This window comes from Chrysemys picta, chromosome 1 (assembly GCF_011386835.1).
Source record: "Chrysemys picta bellii isolate R12L10 chromosome 1, ASM1138683v2, whole genome shotgun sequence".
NCBI classification, from domain to species: Eukaryota; Metazoa; Chordata; order Testudines; family Emydidae; genus Chrysemys; species Chrysemys picta.
Window position 1 is genome coordinate 341,077,332 of NC_088791.1, and position 22,370 is coordinate 341,099,701.

General features: G+C 48.5%; 2 protein-coding genes across 9 annotated transcripts in view; one reads left to right on the top strand and one right to left on the bottom strand.

Moving 5' to 3' along the window:
• MAP6 (microtubule associated protein 6) overlaps nucleotides 1-22,370 on the top strand; it is a 74,662-nt gene that overhangs the window by 21,688 nt on the left and 30,604 nt on the right. The window lies entirely within an intron of this gene.
• LOC135980954 (SRRM2 protein homolog rsr-2-like) lies at nucleotides 16,341-18,944 on the bottom strand. Its single transcript, XM_065581761.1, has 2 exons — nucleotides 18,016-18,944; nucleotides 16,341-16,957 (listed from the first exon to the last, which is right to left on the bottom strand). The coding sequence occupies exons 1-2, from the start codon at nucleotides 18,560-18,562 to the stop codon at nucleotides 16,341-16,343; spliced, it is 1,164 nt and encodes a 387-aa protein (XP_065437833.1). The 5' UTR covers nucleotides 18,563-18,944.

Genomic DNA, 22,370 nt, shown 5'->3' on the forward strand with positions numbered 1-22,370 from the left:
ATCTCATGCACTGTACTGTAGATAATGACCCTCTTCTCACGCCAGTTGTGAGTGTGATGCCCCATGGGTCTGACTTGCCCTGGTGTGAGACCAGAACTGGGTCCAGCGTGTCCTAAACTCTCCTGCAGGCCTGACTTCCCCTCTCACTGATGCTGGTGTAAATCAGGAGTGACTCTCTTGAAATCAGTGGAGTTACGCTGGAGTAAAACTAGTATAACAGAAGAATCCGGCCCCAGAGAGAGAGAGGCTGATTTCCCACTGCCTTGCGGATTCATTTACATCTGGGTAACACCTTCCCATTCTGCTCTCAGCACTTCACCCTCCCTTTGCCCAGGTGTGAATGGCTTCCCAAGGGATGGAAGATAATAATGAGTGAGCAGGGTCATCTGAATTCCCATTCATGCAGTCTGGGAATCCTTGTCCACCCTAGAGAGACTGACAAGTCAGCTGGTGTATTGGGAGTCCTGGGAAGCTTAGAGAAAAGGTTTTTTGAATCAGGATGATAAAGTACCTGGCACAAGTGCCAAGGAAATATCCCTGAAATCCCTATGGACCGATCCTTAAGCAATAAGAGAGCAGAGCAGGTTGCATGAAGGAGGGAGCCCCTGTCATTTTAAAGGACTTGGCTCTGGTTGCATGCGGCTGCATAGTGAATTGCTGGCAGGCAGTGTAGCAAGCCAGGGATGCCATGTGTCCAGTGGATAAATGAGCCCGTCTGAGCGAAGCAGTGGAGCTTGTCACAGAGTCCGCGAGTATCTATGGTAACCGGCCCTGAGGTTTCCGAGGCAGCCAAAAGGGCGAGATGGAACAGTGGAGTGCATGGAAGGGGACCCACGTGCCCCGTTTGTGCGGTGGTGCGGCTGCGGGGTGGTAATGTGGAGAGCCGATCAGCCATACCGAAAAACCCGCCTGGCCAGCTGCCCGGCTCCCAGCCATGGACGCGCTCAGGGACATCAGTGGAACGGTCTGTTACACTAAGTACAGGCAGTGCCCTCTCCCCAACCACTGGCATAAATATACAGAGCACGGAGTAATCAAATATGAGCCACTCCTAATGCACTGTACTGAAGGCAGCGTCAAAACATGTCTACTGTGGGCCATGCTCACACTAAGCACCTCTGCCGCGTTTTTCATGGAACTGGGCTCGTCTCTTCTAAAGGTCACTTTCATTCTCCAGGGGTTGGGGGGCTTGTTTTATTTGAAGGCCGCTTTCTTTTGGGCTTTAAGGCGGGCTGGACTTCCCTTCCTCGATCAAACACCTGAAGCTTTGCTTATGTGCTAGGCAGGGCCCCGGGCGGCTCAGGAGGAGGTGGTATCTGCTGCTACTCAGTAATCTCCGTGTGTGGCTCTGTAGCAGTCGCACGAAAGAGCGGGTGTGGCTTGTCCCGGTCGGTCTGTGAATGTGGAGCAGGAGTGGAGGTGGGGGGAGGTTGGGGGTGCAGTCCCAGCCCATGGATTTGCCAATTAACGGGAGGAAACATGAGGCACAGAGGGGGAAGTGACTTCTGGGGGACTTCTTAAGATTTAAGGGGACTGTGTTTCCCGGATTGGAGCGGTTGGGGAAGTCTCCCCATGACACTACATATGTTTTAAGATCAGAGGGACCATTAGTTTGGCTAACCTGACCTCTTGTACAGCACAGGCCATAGAATTTCACCCAGTTACCCCTGTTCTGAGCCCTGAAGACTTCAAGAAATAGAGAATCCACCAATTCCCTTGGTAGTTTGTTCCAATGGTTAATCACCCTGCAGTGTTGCCAGTTCTCAGGATATTTGGTGTTTTTCTTAAAGCCCCAGCTCCTGGAGTCAGGTGATTATGTGAGGGCACAGCTTTTTTTTTAAAACAAAAGTCAGTTTACAGCCTCATGGTTGTAGAGAAATGCTCGAAAAGGGGACATGAGGCTCAGAAACTAGAATGCAAAGAAAAAAACTCCAGATCTATTATTTCTAAAAGAAAAACCACTCTAGGCTTTTAAGACAACCTCCGGATGTGTAGCGGGCTGACTCCTGAATTTTGAACACTTGGGATTGGCAATGCTACATGTGTGGTGATGTGCTCATTAATTCATGGGGAGTTTGTATTTAACAACTCAATGATTTTCATTTAAACGTGACACAACACAGTGATCAGAACCATGAGCTATAGCCAGGCCCAGTTTGTTTTTGTTCCTTCCAGGTCAGAGCTCTGTCTTCCAATTTGGAGGATTTGCAGCCACATGCCAATAACCTCACATAACAATTGCATCCTCTTCACACCCACACTGGCAAGGGAGGCTGTTCTCGTGGTTTAAGGATGGACGTGGAAATCAGGAGACTTGGGTTCTAACCACAGCTCTGTCACTGACTCCCCCGTGGCCTTGGTCAAGTTACCCAGTGCCACATTTACTCTGTGATGCAGGAGGTCAGACCAGATGATTGTCATGGTCCCCAACTGGCTGTAAAATCTATGAATCCTCTTTTATGTCTATGGGTGGAGTTGGTGATGTCCTTTAGGAGTCTCCCAGAGGGGAGTGTGAAAGTGACCCACGGAGGAGAAAGGGGTGAGTAGGTGCCTCCTGTGATGCAGGATGGCGAGAGCTACTGTGTTTTGGGGGGGAAATGCGGGATCCCACACGCTGCACAGAAGGAGCACTAGGCAGGGGTTGTCGGCTCTCATAGCCTGATTCTTTGCATAGGCTCAACGGTATCCTGTTAGCAGCAAGGGAGAGCTTTGTGACTTTGACTACTGTGACTTAAATGCAGGGTTATTTTGTTCACAGCCCCCCAAATGCAGCCAAACGCTATGCATCCATTTGTGCTTCACCTTCAATTAATTTAACTGCAGCCCTGGCCCATATAAGTGAGGCTAGTTAGAGACTCTCTCCGTAATCTGGAAATTGCTTGGCACACAGAAACAGTCCCAGTTTGGCGATGTATCCTGGGTCCCCATTGCTGGTAGTGAGACAAGGGGAATGTGAGAAGTCCTATTGCCAAAAATGCTGTAGTGAGTATATTTTCAGAGCCATTACAGCAATACGTGTATAGATCCAGAGGCATGGGAGAGCAGAAGCAGCGCCGGAACACTGTATTTGCAAGGCTTCAACTATGCCAGGATAGCCAAGTTGCGTGTGGCTATCGAGTGATCGCTGTCACCCTACCACTAGGGCCAGTTTTAGGTGCTAAAACCAAGTGTCCAGGGCTTGCTCCATTGCCCAGTGAAATCAATGAAAAGATTGTGATTGACTCGGAGCCTTGCATCTGTCACTAAGTGAGTATAGTTGCTGCTGCCCAGCTATCCTACTCATGGAGCAAATACCCACTGTCTGTCTAGCCTTCACGCACACTGCGGCAAGGATGTTACTCTGGATGAGAAGCAGGGCCGGCTCCAGGCACCAGGCACCCAAGCACATGCTTGGGGCGGCACCTGGTAAGGGGCGGCGGGGGGAGCACGGCGCGGCATTCCGTGGGGAAGGGGGGGCGCTCCGGCGGCGCAGCAGTCGGCGGTGGGCGGGCTCTGTCGGCGCAGGGGGGCGTTCCGGCGGCGCTCGGCGGGGGGCGGGGGGGGGCAGGGGGGGGGTTCTGGCGGCGCTCGGCACGGGGGGGGCGGGCTCCGGCATGCGGCGCTCGGCGGGGGGGCGGCACGGGGGCGGCGTTGGAGGGGGGGTTCCGCCGGCGCTCGGCAGGGGGCGGGGGCGGGCTCCGGCGGTGCGGCGCTTGGGGGCGGAGGGGGTTCCGGCAGCGCTCGGCGCAGGGGGGGCCGGGCTCTGGCGCTCGGCAGGGGGGTGGTGTGGGGGGGCAGCGCTCTGGGGGGGGTTCTGGCGGCGCTAGGCGGGGGGACGGCGCGGCGCTCGGCTGGGGGGCTCGGAGGGTGGCGCTTTTTTTTGCTGCTTGGGGCAGCAAAAAAGCTAAAGCCGGCCCTGATGAGAAGAGGTCGACACAGCTTCTCACCCTCACAGCAATCTGGAGAAGAAAAAGTGGTTCCTTCCCTTCCACAGAGGAAATAATCTACTCCGGAGCCCCCAAAAGGTGCTGACTTCACAGCACTACGTCTGGTGAAGGTTCTGCGCTACTAGCCTGACCTGGAACCTATTGCAATTCATAGATTTGAAGGCCGGCATGAACCGTCAGATGATCTAGTCTGCCTGCCTGCCTAGTACAGGATTTCAGGGAGACTCCTGTACGGAGCCCCGTAACTTGTGTTTGGCTAAAGCATAGCCTCCAGAAAGGCACCCAGTCTTGAGCTGAAGACTTCAAGGGAGGGAGAATTCACCACTTCCCCTAGTAATTTGTGCCATTGCTTAATCCCCCCTCACTCATACTAATTTGTGGTTATGTCTAATTTGGATTTGAAATTTCAGATCTCAATATTTGACTCATTGAGCTACCGCCCACAAATTACTTTGCAAACCCAGATTTAAAGTCTCTCTAGGCCCTTGATCCAGCGACACACTTAAGCGCATGTTATTGTTCAACATGTGAATATCGATAAACACATTGACAACACCCCCAGGGAGGTCAGTGGGGTCACTCAGATACACCAAAAAAAGAAGAACAGGAGGACTTGTGGCACCTTAGAGACTAACAAATTTATTAGAGCATAAGCTTTCGTGGACTACAGCCCACTTCTTCGGATGCATATAGAATGGAACATATATTGAGGAGATATATATACACACAATATATGTTCCATTCTATATGCATCCGAAGAAGTGGGCTGTAGTCCACGAAAGCTTATGCTCTAATAAATTTGTTAGTCTCTAAGGTGCCACAAGTCCTCCTGTTCTTCTTTTTGCGGATACAGACTAACACGGCTGCTACTCTGAAACTTTTCAGATACACCAAGTGAAGCACGTGCTTATGGGCTTTGCTGCATCAGGGCATAGGTCCAAGGTATGTTGTGCACCAGCTGGAGGCTATAACTTCCCCCACTACATCCCCAGTGTTTCGCTCACCTCCTCCATGGCCCAACACACACAAAATCATTCTCTCCGTTGATTTCCAGTCGGCGACACCCTTGGTGTTCCTTGCCTTCCTTCATGGCCCACAGGGAGAGCGCTGGATCAAGCAAGGGCAGTTGTAATGAAATGTACTTTGATATAGGTGAGGTCACTTGTGAGTCAAATGACCTTTATGGCTTTGTTGGTCCTTAATCATTACCCCTCCCCCGACACACGTTTCCCACCCACCCCCTGCCCCTGGTTCCTCCAGCCCAGCAAGTGCTCGGAGGCGGTTGGCATGTGACTGGACGTCTAGGTGCATTCCATAGCACTTGTTTAACATACACGTTAATTTGTCTGAGCCAGCATATCTACCGCCCCTATGCTCGTGGGAGATTTATTGGCCATAAGTGACGAGGGACTTGACTGGTGGCCGAAATTTTCAGAAGTGAAGAGTGATTTGGGGTCCCTCCATTTTGGGGTGCCCCGCTTTTAAAAGGCCTGCTTTTCATCAAGCAGGTGCTCAGCTGTTTCTGAGAATCAAGGAGCTTTAAGTGGTCTCAAGTGGAGCACCCACAAAAGGAGGCACCCAACGTCCCTGGACGCTTTTAAGCATTTAGGCCAGCCCCTCCAGCAGCACAGTGCTCCCAGCCCCAGGCTGGGACATTAGCTCAGGCTGGGGCCACCTACTGAACCTCACATGCCAAAGTGAACAAACAAGCTGGGCAGGTTGGGTGTGCAAATGCCAAGTAAGGGCTGCACACAACCAGGGGCACAAACTTGCAGGCCATGCCCCCAGCGCCCTTCGCCACATCCTTGTTGCCCTCTACAGCTAGCAGCAGAGGGCCTATGGAGAGGCCTCAGTGGGATTTTGAGCTGTCGAAAACTTCTGCCCTGCCCCTCTGTCAGTGAGTGCTGTAGGCGCAGAGCTGTCGGCATGGGGTAGTGAATGTGGCACTAAGCGCTGGTACAACATGCAGCTGGAAAGACATGCGAATGTGCATTGAAAAGCCAAGGGAAGGCCGTGCACAGTAGATGCATGGAGTTGCTGTATGCAGGAACGTCCACCCTCCCACCTAGAAAGCACAGATGAGGCTGTGCTGCGCCCCAGAAAAGGAAGCAAGCCTACAAATCCCCCCAGGTCCAGGAGGATCTCTGGGACTCCACTGGCATCATCCATGTGACAAGGGCCAGGGGTAGGGTTACCATACGTCCTCTTTTTCCCGGACATGTCCGGCTTTTTGGCAGTCAAACCCCTGTCCAGGGGGAATTGCCAAAAAGCCGAACATGTCCGGGAAAATGGCGGCTCTGCTCCTCCCCGACTCTTCGGCTCTGTTTAAGAGCCGGGCTGCCCGAGCGCTACCGGCTTCGGGCAGCCCCGTGCCTCCAGACCCTGCGCCGCCAGAGCCCGGGAGGGGAAGTGCCCGGCTGGGGGCGCAGGGTCTGGAGGCACGGGGGCTGCCCGAAGCCGGTAGCGCTCGGGCAGCCCGGCTCTTAAACAGAGCCGAGCTGCCCAAGCGCTACCGGCTTCGGGCAGCCCCCGTGCCTCCGGACCCTGCGCCGCCGGAGCCCGGGAGGGGAAGTGCCCGGCTGGGGGCGCAGGGTCCGGAGGCATAGGGGCTGCCCAAAGCCCGAGCGCTACCAGCTTCACGGTTTGCCGGGCAGCCTCCAGACCTTGCGCCCCCGGCTGGGCGCTTCCCCTCCCAGGCTCCAGCTGCACTGGGGAAGTGCCGGCCGGGGACGCAGGGTCTGGGGGCTGCCTGGCAAACCCTGAAGCCGGTAGCGCTGGGGCAGCCCTTTCCCCCTGGCTGGGAGTGGGAGGGAGGAGGGGCGGAGTTAGGGCGGGAAGGGGCGGAGCTAGGGGTGGGGAAATGGGCGGGGCCAGGGCCCGTGGAGGGTCCTCTTTTTTTATTTATTAGATATGGTAACCCTAGCCAGGGGGCATTGCATTAGCAGTGCCGCCAGTGTCCTCCTAGCCTTGCCCTGCCTCTCTAGCAGCTGCTGCCTCAGGATCTCCCCTAAGGGGCATTCCATATTTTGGGGGGGTTGGGGAGAAGCTGGATGAGTTAACATTGATGAAAAGAGGCTCGATCCAAATGCCAAGGAGATCAGTGGGAAAACTCCCACTGGTGTAGACAGGAGAAGGATTTGATCCTATGCAGAAGAGGGAAGGACTAGCTGTCTGATTCCTGCTGAGCAAAATAGTCTCTCTTTCGACCGCTTTTGCTGTGGGTTGTGGTATGCCGGTGACTAAGGAAAGACCCAACACTGTCATTTAAGGACCTTCACTTTCACCACCCGCAGTGCTGTTGATTTCTCTCCCAGCTTCAATCTGACTATTGCATTCTTTTAACATTTACTTTTCTTTTCTTTTAAATATAAACATTTATGAAATGTTACAAACTGTAAATTATTTATGGGAGAGGAAGGCGCGGCTTTCTCCACACTTTCTGCTCCGTCAGTTGCAATAAATATCAATGTAGGGATGTGTTAAACCATGCACGGTTTGCCGGAAAGGAATTTTCTTCCTTGCTCTGGTCTCTCAATTAAGTACCCATTTAATACATTTGTTCCTAGCAGGTTTTAGTTTGTCAATTAAACTTGGAATCGCTCCAAAGAAATAAGTATTTAAAGACTTTGTTTCCAAATGCAGATTATTTACCCAGTGGACCCCAGGGGCTCGGCGGGGGTGCAAATGTATGCAGTATTTACTCCCATCATTATAAAAAATATACTTAGGAAATATCTTTGCAGATAAGTTACAGGTGTTTAATATCTCGGCCGTTTTATTATTTTTTTAGTTCAGTTGTCTAAAAGTTAAGAGCATTGCCATCCAAGCCACATCTCAAAGCCGTAGTGGGTGGCTGTCTGATTGCAGAACATCTTTGGAGAACCTGCCATGATCAGTGTGTACAGAGGGAGCGGAGCAGAGGTAGGGGAAATGCTGACAAATGCAGGGTGGTGCACGTTGCAAGGAATAACTGGAAGTATTTTTACACCGTGCTAAATTAACTGTAACCCCTCAGGAACAGGAGAGGAGCCTCGTTTGTAGATTTTAAGGCCATGTGGAATGGCTGTCTCGGGAAACATTTTCAGAAGTGATTTAGGCACTTAAGAGCCTAAATGTCATTGAAAGTCAATGGGACTTAGGTGCGTACAACCCACATCATCCAATGTACTTAAGTGCCTACCTTCACTTGATTTCAATGGGAGTTAGGCACCTAGTGGTATTTTCAAATGTGCCTTAGCCAGATAGGACCTTCCTGCATCTTTAGGTGCCCAAATACCTTGGGAAATCTGGTCATTAGGCACTTACTGCCTTTCAATGAGACATGGGTGCCTCAGTCACTTCTGAACATGGGACGTAGGCTCCTAAATCACATAGGTGTTTCTGAAATTTTTACCCCTAATCTGTGCAACTATTATGTCTTTGTTTTCTGTGTACTGCACTTTTAAATCTCTGGCAATGTGGTTTACAGAGACTGGTGGCCATTTTATGTTTAGTTCAGTGCAGACAGTTACAGAGGAGACACACACACTCTACTCTCTCATGGAGACTTTCCTTTTGTTTGAAATGAAAGCCATTCTTATTTACCTTATATGATCTGCTCTGTGTGGCTGGAAAAACACATATCACCTCTGAATTTACTTTCTTGTTTGCCAAGTGTCAGATAAGAGGAAGGATGGTCTTGTGGTTAAGGCACTAGAGAATCAGGATATCTGGGTCCAATTTCTGGGTCTACTGCAGATTCTCCGTGACATCTTGCAGAATTCACTTAATCTCTGTGCCTCAGTTCCCTCTCTGTGGAATGGGGACAATAATTCTTCCTTTGTTTGTCTTGTGTATTTAGGCTGTAAACTCTTTAGGGCAAGGATTGTCTCTTACTATGTATTTGTACAGCACCTTACACAATGAGACCTCAGTCTTGCTACCGTAATGCAAATAATAACACAATTTCTGTGGTCATTGTGATATACATATTCCCCCTAGATCAGGTGTTTAGAACGAAACCTTCAGTGGAATGTATAAAGTTGCCCATGTTACTGTAAACTCCTTTGGTATATAAAGGTGCAACCAGTCTTGCTTGTTGTTCAACATAAAGGCTTTGAATCCGTGTAACCTTTGGAGAACACCTCAAAGCAAATTAATTATAAAATAACATTCTTCTGAAGCCTGGCTTCACATAACCTACCAAGCGAGACTTTTCAGCATTTCTGGTTTTCTAGGGCAGTCGGCATATAAACAGCGTCTGTGGCATCGGTACCAGCTCTGACCAATCCACTTCTATCGTTCCTTGTTTCACCTAATTAGCAAGAGGTCTTACAATGTAGCCATCTGCTGCGGTGTCTCGAGCTGTCTCTTCCCCCGACTCCCCTGAGATGCTGCTGATGGCCCTGGCGCTTTCTGATCCAATAGGGGTTAAGACCGTTGTTTGGGAACCAGATTCAATCGTTCTTCCCTGTAAAATAATGATTGACGTGCAAATGATGTTTACATTTTCCTAAGCTTTCAGCCTGTTTTTCTGGGGGGGGGGGGGGGAGAAAGGGGTGTCTTACTGTGTCGCCTTCTACCATTGATCCAATCTCTTGTGCCCTCCACAGGCCTGAATAACTACTAACGAAGGACGAGTCAACTGAAAAAGGAGTGGGCCGAGTATTACTCTATTGTGCTATGTGTGCTATGCACTCCGTGGGCCTAACTCTGCCCTCAGTGATCCCCATGCAGCCCCTTTGACTTGTAGTTCTGGGGGGGCTTTTCTGGCTTCCTAGAGAACTATACAGATTATAGACACAATGTGAGACTTTGTACAATAGTCACATGCTGACTTGCCCTATTTACAAGGAACATCCCCATTTTTCCACTCTGTCCCTCCAAAATACCCATCTGTCTGTCTGTCCAGCCCAGTCTAGTCTATTTGTCTATTTTACTTTTAAAGCACTCAGTACCATATGGTCTAGGCACTAGCCCAGTGTATTTCAGTGGACTTAAAATCTATGTCCCCTACATTTCTTCCCAAAAGCCCCTACTTAAAAATTGAGGTCTGGGCTCAGGGATCATGCAGAAAGTCACCTCACTTGTCAGCTTGATGCACTCTACTGTGAAAAGTGACGTGCTAGAGATGCGTCGTTCAAATCTGGAGGCAGGTTTTGCTCACCCCAAAGTTAAAGGTTCAGATTTGGGGCAAAGGTTGGCCCGTTTATAGAGATAATGAATGGTGAACATTTAAGATTAGGATCCACCCACAAAAAATTCAGTGGTATTTGGATCTAGGATTTTGGTTTTGATCTATCTTTATGATTAACTTTATTCCCAGTTAAAAATAAATACAACCTTCATTTATTTCAGTACAAGAAACCTTCATGAATACATTGCATGGGAGTAACGGAGGGCAGAATTCAGCCTAATACATCAAAGCCAGCAGCTATACAGTAATTTTTGCTAGCTAAAAATTACCTTAGGCTACGTCTACACTACGGGGGGGGGGGCGGGGGGGAGGTCAATTTCAGATACGCAAATTCAGCTACGGGAATAGCGTAGCTGAATTCGACGTATCTGATCCGACTTACCCTGTTGTGAGGACGGCGGCAAATCCCCCGTCGACGGCGCTTACTCCTACCTGGGCTGGTGGAGTACGCGCGTCGATTTGGGGATCAATTATCGCGTCCCAACGAGATGCGATAAATCGATCCCCGAGAGATCGATTTCTATCCGCCGATCCAGGTGGGTAGTGAAGACAAGCTCTTAATTTCACTATAAATAGCCTCGTAAAAAGACACAGACATACACTAATTCCAGCAGTGGAATCCGCTCTGCTCTGGGTTAATCTTGGCTGCCCTTCACGTTCCATGTTACATTATTCATATTTCTGCTGTTGTCGTAATGCACGCATGATGGCGTTCTAATGAAGATACACATGTTGCATATTGCATGTCTCTATGCCTGATTTCACTCACTGGCGTTACGCTCTCAGGGCGCAGTGGAAAGGTGGCTTGTTGAATTGCAGAAATGTGTGCTATGAAATATTCATAGTGGGTCAATACGGAATTCTGTGCTACCAGCTGGTGAGCACGTTATAGTAAGTCTCAAGAAAATGTTGACATAGGACATTAGGCAACCCAAAGAAGGCTGCAGAACCACATGCGGTAGTATTGCAAACAGCACTGAAGCTAGCCAGCACTTTTTAGTTGATAGTAGCGTAAACTGCATTCAATTTTACTGCTGAAGTTTAAGTAACCTGGCCAGCATGTTGGTCGTGCTCAGGACTCTCAGATCTGAAGCCCCATATGGTCAATGAGTCTTCCAGTCTTCATCAAATTTTGTTAAGGGTACAGGTCTGGATTCTGACCTCATACAAGTGGAATAAGCCCTGCTAAGAACAGCATCTGGCCTTGTAAGGGTGGCACTCGGTGGTCCCTCCACTATATTAAAACATGGACATAATCTATAGTACGATGAAGTGTACAACGTCATTGTTTTAAATCATCTGTAAAATTCTGAAAATATCATTTCACATAATACGAAGCATTTGAGGAACAATATAGAAAATAATGCATATGTGTTGTAATTCATTATATTATATAAATAAAAATGATGATATAGGGTAAAATTCTCAAAAGTGTCTAGGTGATTAACTAGCTCAAGTCCATTGAAAATCAACAAGCTTCTCTAAGCACAGAAGTTTCACTAGATTAACTAAAGGTGCCATGTTGCTCCTGGATTAATGTCTGCTTCTTAGAGCAGCTAGTCCAAGAACCCACAAGAGGAGAGGCAATTCTTCATTGAGTCCTCAGTGGTGCACAGTATCTGGTCCAAGATGTGAATATAGGTGGACCGCTTGGTATGAAACCATAATGTTATTAAATGTAACACCCTTGTAGGTGGGAAAATACTAAAGAAACCCACCACAGTACTTCAAACTTCAAAACTTCAAAAATGGAAACTACATAAAATAGTAAAGGGAAGTTAAAAGGAACAGTCACAAGAGTGAAATGCCTGCAAGTTGCATGGAAACTCTCTCTCTCTCTCTCTATATATATACACACACATACCCCAAATAAAAAAAAAAAACAGTAAGAGGACAACAACAAAAAATGCCATCATAGCTAAACACAGTAAAAGAGGCTGTTACAGTCAAAAAGACATCTTTTGAAAAATTGGAAGCCAAATCCTACTGAGGAAAATAGAAAGGAGCATACACTTTGGCAAATCAAGTGTAAAAGTATAATTAGACAGGCCATAAAAAAGAATTCAAAGAGTAACTACCAAAAGACACACAAACTAATAGCAATTTTTTAAAGTACATCAGGAGCAGGAAGCCTGCCAAACAGTCAGTGGGTCACTGGAGAAGCACTCAAGGAAAAAAGGCCATTACGAAGAAGTTAAATGAATTGTTTGCATTGGTCTTCACTGCAGAGGATGTGAGGGAGATTCCCACCCCTGAGCCATTCTTTTTAGGTGACAAATCTGGTCGCCGCATCTCAAAAAAGATATATTAGAATTGGAAAAAGTATAGCGATGAACAAAAAAATAATGATTAGGGGTTTGAAACAGCTTTCCTATGATAAAAGATTAAAAAGACTGGAACTGTTCAGCTTGGAATAGAGATGACCGAGGGGGGATATGATAGAGGTCTATGAAATCATGAACGGTGTGGAGAAAGTGAAATAAGGAAGTGTTATTTACCCCTTCACATAACACAAGAAGCTGGGGCCACCCAATGAAATGAATAGGCAGCAGGTTTACAAATGTAAAACAACCATAAGGAAGTAGGTTTCAGAGGGATAGCCGTGTTAGTCTGTAACAGCAAAAACAACGAGGAGTCCTTGTGGCACCTTAGAGACTAACAAATGCAACCTGATGAAGTGGGTTCTAGCCCACGAAAGCTTATGCCCAAATAAATTTGTTAGTCTCTAAGGTGCCACAAGGACTCCTCGTTGTTTTTTCATAAGGAAGTACTTCTTCACACAGTGCACAGTCAACCTGTGGAACTTGTTGCCAGGGGACATTGTGAAGGCCAAAAGTATAACTGGGTTAACAAAAAAATTAGATAAGTTCATGGAGGATTGCCATTGGTGGCCCTATTAGTTGGTCAGGGACACAAACCCATGTTTTGTGGGTCCCTAAACATTAGACTGCTAGATGCTGGGTCTGGATGACGGGATGCATCACTCAATAAAGTGCCTTCTTCTGTTCATCCACCCCACCCCCCACACACACACACACACCCACACACCCCGAAGCATCTGGCACCAACCACTGTCAGAAGCCAGTGTGGCCTAATGTATAGTGCACTGGACAAGGAACCCAGGAGACCTAGATTCTAGTCTTGACTCCGCTGGCTGACCTTGGGTGAGTCACTTCACCTCTGCGTGCCTCAGTTTCCTCCTCTATAAAATGGGGATAATGATACTGATCTTCTTGCACAGTGCTTTGAAATCTGCTGATGAAAAGTGCTATATAAGATGTAGGTATTATAGTCTACTTAGGCACTTCTGAAAAATGTTATCCGTAGGCATTTGTGACAATTTAGGGCATGATCTTGCGTCAACGCTCCTGATGAATTTGATGGGACCTTGAAGTCGAAGGAAGCGTTGTCAGTTTAAGGATTTTTGGATCAGACCCTCAACCTTGGTAGTAATTAGCAATATGTGCTGAAGGCTATATGTTCAGTGCTCCGTGGGCTGCCAGAACTTTGCACTGGACTGTTAACAGCACAAAATGTTTGCTGTTAATTAGAATTTGAAAATGCTGACATGGCTGCAGTGCTGCCCAGGGGAAGGCTGCCTGGACATCCCTGCAGATGCAGAATACTAAGTGGATTGATCTGACCAGACAAAGGCCTGAAATGCCTACCTTGTCAATAATTAAGGACATGATCCAGCTCCTTCTGAGATCAGTGGGAGTTTTTCCATTGATTTCAGCAGGAGTGGGAACAGGGCCTAATTGTATTTGCAAAGCATCACGGTCCTAGTTCTCCTCTCACACTCTTGTAAACCAAGAGTGACTTCACTGAAATCACCCGTGTTACACCAGTGTAAGGAAGAGGAGGATCATGCCCCATGACTCTTTCTGAACTGCAAGTGGTATCCAGCGCGGCGCTCAGTTGAACATTGTTATAAAATGTACTTCGGTTGCGTAGGTCTTTTATTTTTGTAAATGTCTTGGGATGACACTTGTTGCTCTTGGAGGGGCTCCCAGACAGATTCTGGACAGACTTTTACAGAGGGGGTTGGGGGAGAGGGGGACCCTAATTCCACCTGCTTGTGGTGAGCAGGCTGGCACAGAGGTGTAAAATTTGAGTTCTCCCAAACAGTAGCAGCCTCTCCCCTCCTCTCCTCCAGCACCCCTTGCTAAAAGCCGCATCTGAACAGAAGGCTGGGGAGCATGGCCACACCCACCTAGAGCTACACAGCACCATTCAGCGTGTTCGCTGCTAGTGCGCAGGCGGGGTCCCTGTTCTTCCAATGCTCCTGGATGAGTGAACAAGGAGAGTTAAATCCCTGTGCACCCTTTCCCAACTTGGGTCATTATTTTGCCTTGTTAGTGTCTTGAACATGAAAAGCACCAGAAGCTGCGTACCTGTGTCTCAGGGTATGTCTACACTATGGGATTAATCCGAATTTATATAATTCGGATTTGAAAAACAGGTTGTATAAAGTCGAAATGAATGCGGCCACACTAAGCACATTAATGCGGTGGTGTGCGTCCAAGTACCGGGGCTAGCGTCGATTTCTGCACCGTTGCACTGTGGGTAGCTATCCCATAGCTATCCCATAGTTCCCGCAGTCTCCCGCGCCCATTGGGATTGTGGGTTAAGATCCCAGTGCCTGATAGGACAAAAAACATCGTCGCAGGTGGTTCTGGGTACAGCCTCACCTCCTCCCTCCCTCCCTCCCTGCATGAAAGCAACGGACGGCAGACAACCATTTTCGCGCCTTTTTTCCTGGGTGGGTGAACACACTGCAGACTCCATACCACGGCAAGCATGGAGCCCGCTGAGCTCAAGACAGCAGTCATGAACATTGTAAACACCTCGCGCGTTCTCGTGGAGTTTATGCTCAGCCAGGACCAGAAAAACGAGGCTAGGAGGCAGCGGCGGCGGCAGCGCAGCGACAAGCATGATGAGGACATTGACATGGACATGGACACGGACACGGATACAGAATTCTGTGAAACCACGGGCCCCGGTGCTTTGGAGATCATGTTGTTAATGGGGCAGATTCTATCCATGGAACGCCGATTCTGGGCAAGGGAAACAAGCACAGACTGGTGGGACCGCATAGTGTTGCAGGTCTGGGATGATTCCCAGTGGCTGCGGAACTTTCGCATGCGTAAGGGCACTTTCATGGAACTTTGTGACTTGCTGTCCCCTGCCCTGAAACGCCAGAATACCAAGATGAGAGCAGCCCTCACAGTTGAGAAGCGCGTGGCGATAGCCCTGTGGAAGCTTGCAATGCCAGATAGCTACCGGTCAGTCGGGAATCAATTTGGAGTGGGCAAATCTACTGTGGGGGCTGCTGTGATGCAAGTAGCCAAAGCAATCACTCAGGTGCTGCTACGAAAGTTAGTGACTCTGGGAAATGTGCAGGCTATAGTGGATGGTTTTGCTGCAATGGGATTCCCTAACTGTGGTGGGGCGATAGACGGAACCCATATCCCTATCTTGGCACCGGAGCACCAAGCCACCGAGTACATAAACCGCAAGGGGTACTTTTCAATGGTGCTGCAAGCACTTGTGGATCACAAGGGACGTTTCACCAACATCAACGCGGGCTGGGCAGGAAGGGTTCATGACGCTCGCGTCTTCAGGAACACTACTCTGTTTAAAGGGCTGCAGCAAGGGACTTACTTTCCGGACCAGAAAATAACTGTTGGGGATGTTGAAATGCCAATAGTTATTCTTGGGGACCCAGCCTACCCCTTAATGCCATGGCTTATGAAGCCGTACACAGGCAGCCTGGACAGGAGTCAGGAGCTGTTTAACTATAGGCTAAGCAAGTGCAGAATGGTGGTAGAATGTGCATTTGGCTGTTTAAAAGGTCGCTGGCGATCATTATTGACTCGCTCTGACCTCAGCCAAAGAAATCTCCCCATTGTTATTTCTGCTTGCTGTGTGCTCCACAATCTCTGTGAAAGTAAGGGGGAGACCTTTATGGCGGGGTGGGAGGCTGAGGCAAATCGCCTGGCTGCTGATTACGTGCAGCCAGACACCAGGGCGATTAGAAGAGCACACCAGGAAGCGCTGTGCATCAGAGAAGCTTTAAAAACCAATTTCATGACTGGCCAGGCTACAGTGTGAAATATCTGTTTGTTTCTCCTTCATGAAAACCCGCCCCCTTTATTGACTGATTTTCTGTAAGGAACCCACCCTCCCCCTTCCCCCAGCTTTCTTTCAAACCAAATAAAGTCACTATAATTTAAAAATCATTTATTCTTTATTAATAGATTAGAAAAAGAGGGAGGGAACCCGGGTGGTATTTGGGAGGAGGATTGCTGGGAAGGAAAAAGCCACAAAGAAAAGGTTAAAAAAGTGACAGCCTTTTGCTTGGGCTGTCTACTGGGGTGGAATGGGAAGGTGTACGGAGCCTCCCCCCCCCCCCGCGTTCTTACACGTCTGGGTGAGGAGGATACGGAACATGGGGAGGGGGGAGGGTGGAACAGGGGCTGAAGCGGCAGTCTGTTTTCCAGCAGCCGTTCCTGAAGCTCCACCAGACGCCGGAGCATGTCTGTTTGCTCACACAGCAGCCCCAGCGTTGCATCCTGCCTTCTCTGGTCTTCCTGCCACCACCTCTCATCTCGAGCGTCCCTCCTGTCCTCACGTTGGTCCCTCCTGTCCTCACGTTGGTCCCTCCTGTCCTCACGTTCACTGGCTTCTTTCCTATACTTTGAAACTGTTTCCTTCCACTCATTCAGTTGAGCTCTGTCACTGCGGCTGGATTCCATAATTTCAGAAAACATCTCGTCTCGCGTTCTCTTCTTACGACGCCTTATCTGTGATAACCTTCGGGATGGAGGAGGGAGGCTTGAGGAATTTGCAGCTGCTGTAGGGAGGGGAAAAAAGAGAGAATTGTTTAAAAAGCTACATTTTGCAGAACAATGCTTATACTCTTTCACGGTGACCAACACTATTCACATTACATAGCACATGTGATTTCTGTGCAAGGTCGCATTTTGCCTCTTAATGCTGAGTGCCTGTGGCTTTGCTGCTAGAGATCACAGGTCTGGGCAACAGAATTCGGCTTGCATGCGGCCATGGTAAGCCATTGTCTTACAGCTTCTGCGCCCTCCTTTCCCACATACCAAGCATAGCCTGTAGAGTGCTGCGGTTTTTCTGTTAACATTCAGCAGCACCAGAAAACAAACCCCCCCCCCCCCTCGCCATGAATTCTCTGGGATGATCGCTGTACCCCTCCCCCCCACCGCGTGGCTGGTATCAGGGAAGATCCCTGCAGGCACCAAACTAACCACCCCCCCCCCCGCCGCTGCCCCCCTCCCGCCATGAATTCTCTGGGATGATCACGGTACCCCTCCCCCCACCGCGTGTCTGGTAACAGGGAAGATCCCTGCTAGCCAAACGCGAAAAACTCAGGCCCAATTTCCCATCTGCGCTTGGCTAACTGCAGGGAAGGATTTATTTTCCGCCACAGGCAAACAGCCCAGTAGGAACGGCCACCTCTGTCCCCTTAATTAAGTTCCCGTATTTCAGCCAGGTTACCAGGAGTGATATCACTCTCCTGAGGATTACACAACAAGATAAAGAACGGATGTTGCTTGAATGCCAGCAAACACCGGGACCATACGCTGCCAGGCTTTGTCAGGCAATGATACCAGATTACTTGCTGCAAGCATGGCGTGGTCAAGTGTCCTACCATGGAGGAGGGAATAAGGATGCACTGCGCAGAAACCTTCTGGCAAGGCTTTCGGAGTACCTCCAGGAGAGCTTCATGGAGATGTCCCTGGAGGATTTCCGCTCCATCCCCAGACACGTTAACAGACTTTTCCAGTAGCTGAACTGACCGCGAATGCAAAGTCAGGCAAAGTAATCATTAAAAACCGTTTGCTTTTAAAACAAGTTTTATATTTTAAAAGGGAAACTCACCTGAGGTCCCTTCCATGGGGTCAGAGTCTTGGGTACTGGCTTGGGAGGCTTGGGAGGGTACTTCAGTCAGGGTGAGAAAAAGATCCTGGCTGTTGGGGAGAATGGAGTGCTGTGTGCTCTCTGCAAGCTCATCCTCATCCTCCTCCTTCTCCTCTCCCCCATCGGCAGAATCCTCAGGCGTCGCTGATGAGACTATCCCCGACCCAGAATCCACGATCACAGGTGGGGTAGTGGTGGCAGCCCCCCCTAGAATTGCATGCAGCTCGGCGTAGAAGCGGCATGTCCGCGGCTCTGACCCGGAGCGACCGTTTGCCTCCTTTGTTTTTTGATAGGCTTGTCTGAGCTCCTTGACTTTCACGCGGCACTGCTCAGAGTCCCTATTGTGGCCTCTCTCCATCATGCCCTTGGAGATTTTTTCAAAAGTTTTTGCATTTCGTCTTTTAGAACGAAGTTCTGCAAGCACTGAATCCTCTCCCCATACAGCGATCAGATCCAGTACCTCCCTCACGGTCCATGCTGGTGCTCTTTTTCGATTATCAGCCTGCATGGTTACCTGTGCTGATGAGCTATCTGTGGTCACCTGTGCTCTCCACGCTGGGCAAACAGGAAATGAAATTCAAATGTTCGCGGGGCTTTTCCTGTCTACCTGGCCAGTGCATCCGAGTTTAGATTGCTGTCCAGAGCGGTCACAATGATGCACTGTGGGATAGCTCCCGGAGGCCAATACCATCGAATTGCGGCCACACTATCCCTAATTCGAAATGTTAAAATCGATTTTGGCGCTACTCCGCTCGTCGGGGTGGAGTACAGAAATCGATTTAAAGGGCCCTTTACATCGAAATAAATAGCGTCGTTGTGTGGACGGTTGCAGGGTTAATTCGAATTAAAGCTGATAAATCCGAATTAAAGTCGTAGTGTAGACCAGGCCTCACAGTAACGCCTGCATCATTACCACATTCTCATATTAACATGACAGGGGCTGTGTTTTCCAACTTGAATAACCAGTAACTTTCCATGGCTGAGAACAATATTTTATTTACGTCTTGCAGTACGCTGTGTCTCGTACACATTTTAAGAGATACTCCAGATGTATTCGTATAAAGGATGCTATGGTGCTGTGCGCAGTATGAATACACAGCTGGAGCGACAGAACAGCAAGACAATAGCTGCTGTTTAAGTAGGACCTAGACAGCAACAGTGTTTCTCATCCTGTGTCTCCTTTGTTGCCAGGTCAAAGGCAGTCGGTTCAGTTCTATTCCCACAGCTGAATTGACATGGTTGATGATGCTGATGCACAGATAAGAAAGGATATCAGAAAGCCATACTAATTTCAAGCTCCATTAGAAACACCAGGGGGGGGGGAGGGAGAGCAGTGATTGCCAAATGGGACTGGAAAGAATATTTTGGCCAATAATATTAAATGGGGGGGGGGGGGGGAACAGAGACATAGCTCAGAGCTGTGTAAAATTTCACACCCTATGCAACATAGTTAGGTCGACCTAACCCCTACTATAGACCCAGCTAGGCTGACAGAAGAAGTCTTCTGTCGACCTAACTGCATAGATGGAAAAACCTCTTCCGTCAGTGTAGGAAGCGTTTACACTAGGGCGCTCCAGTGGCACAGCGTCTGCGCCATAGCCGTGCCGCTCTAGCCCCTGCAGTGAAGACATACTCCTAGATTTATAGATTTTTTTTTTAAGGCCACTGTGATTGTCTAGTCTGACCTCCTGTATAACAAAGGTGAGAGAATTTCACCCCGTAGTTCCTGCATCCAGCCCAATAACCTCCCGCCATGATCTGAGCAACAGCTGCCCTGCTCCATCAGCTCCACCACCACAAGTGTCCAGACTTTGCTCTGAGGTCTTGGTCCTGCACCTCAGAATCAAGTCCCGCTGCTGGAGCCGGGGCAGAGTCTAGATAACAGGAGCAGGCAGTGTGTTGAAATTGCTTCACACCCGAGCTTCCACAAAGGCCAAAACAGCAGGGCTTCTTCCACAGTGGAACTCCTCCCCTGCAAGGGCAAATACCTGTTCCATGGCATGGTGACATGAATCACTCCCTCCAAAGAAAAAAGAACGAGGAGTACTTTAATTAAGTTAATAAAGGTAAAGCAGAAGAACAATTTGTGGCTGTAAACCTTCTTCCTCAAGTTTTATCCCCCCCTTACCTGAACCAATCAGGTGTTTAGGAGAATAATCGTTCTCCCTCCTCCTTGTAACAACCTTTTATGTACTTGAAAACTGTTATCATGTCCCCTCTCCTGACTAAACAAACCCAATTTTTTCAATCTTTCCTCTAGACCTTTAATCATTTTTGTTGATCTTCTCTGGACCTTCTCCAATTTGTCCACATCCTTCCTGAAATGTGGCGCCCAGAACTGGACACAATACTCCAGTTGAGGCCTAATCAGCGCGGAGTAGAGCAGAAGTATTACTTGTCTTGTCTTGCTTACAACACTCCTGCTAATACAGCACAAAATGTTGTTCGCTTTTTTTTGCAACAGCGTTACACTTTTGACTCATATTTAGCTTGTGATCTGTGGGGATGTATCATCCCTACACCAACCTAATGAAAAGTTCCATGAGGAGGTAAGGGTCACGATGGGACACTTGCCAGGTAAACAAATCATGGCCTTATGTAAGGCCCCCTGGTGGTCTAGGATTATATAAGATGATCATGGCCTTATGTAAGACCCCCTGGTGGTCTAGGATTATATAAAAAGAAGAACAGGAGGACTTGTGGCACCTTAGAGACTAACAAATTTATTAGAGCATAAGCTTTCGTGGACTACAGCCCACTTCTTCGGATGCATCCGAAGAAGTGGGCTGTAGTCCACGAAAGCTTATGCTCTAATAAATTTGTTAGTCTCTAAGGTGCCACAAGTCCTCCTGTTCTTCTTTTTGCGGATACAGACTAACACGGCTGCTATTCTGAAACCTAGGATTATATAAGATGATCATGGCCTTATGTAAGGCCCCCTGGTGGTCTAGGATTATATAAGATGATCATGGCCTTATGTAAGGCCCCCTGGTGGTCTAGGATTATATAAGATGAGGTAAACAAATCATGGCCTTATGTAAGGAACGGTTGAACCAATCGGTGTGGGGCTATACATGTGATAAACACATGATTCTCCTTCTTGTCCAATCCGTAGATGTGTGATTATAGCCTAATTGTGTTATGTAATGTAGAGAAAAACTATAAAAGAAAGCTTGCAATAAACAGAATTCGGATTCAGCTTGCAACCACATTGGTCGTGTGCTTTATCTGCTCCGCATGGAACCCCACAGTGATCCACTATGACCCCCAGATCCCTTTCTGCAGTACTCCTTCCTAGGCAGTCATTTCCCATTTTGTATGTGTGCAACTGATTGTTCCTTCCTAAGTGGAGTACTTTGCATTTGTCCTGATTGAATTTCATCCTATTTACTTCAAACCATTTCTCCAGTTTGTCCAGATCATTTTGAATTTTAATCCTGTCCTCCAAAGCACTTGCAGCCCCTCCCAGCTCGGTATTATCAATAGAACAACTTGTGGAGAAAGGCACCATCCAACATATACAAATCTGGCTCACAGATACATAAGGTGATGGGCACCATAGAAGAACTTAGACTGGAGAAGGAGAGAGCACATACAGTCACTGTGGTGTCCTGGAGCCAGTCTACCAGTACCCTGATATGTGAATGAATTACACTTGATATTAATTGCACGAAAGTATATTTGCATCTTCAAAGAAAAGTAGGATTTACAGGACTGTGCTAAGTACTGTTGTCTTTGCAGGTCATTTCACTTCCCTTCCTCCCTGAATTTAGGAAGATGTAGAGCATATTGCTTTGTTAATCTCCGTATTTTGTATGTCTGTATCCTCCCAGTGTGATAGCAATGCATGTGTTCACAGATAAATCAGACACCCAGCGCTCTGTGGTCCAAGAAATGTTTACAGCAGCACTTTCACTCTTCTAGCTCTGTTTAAATACCAAGGCTTGCCAAGATCTGCCTCTGACAACTCCTGTACTGGATTCGAATCCTGCTGCACTCAGCTGTCAATAAAGATTTTCACGTCTCAGAACATCTGTGTAATGAGTTGTTTTGTTCATTTGGTCTTTTAGCGCGTTGCAGGGTGATCGGCTCACCCGCATTTGGAAAGAAACACTTGCAAATTCTCCCACTCGCCCTCTGCAGCCCCCTCCCCACCACTTTTGGAGGGGGTGAAGAAAATCTGTGCTGTGGCTTCCATTCTGACACCACTGGGAGGGAATTGGGGGGCTCGCAGGGCACCTAAATGTTGCCTAAGCCTCTGACTGGCCCCTCTGCTCAGGGCTGACTGGTACTGTTGTTTTAGCATTTACACTAGG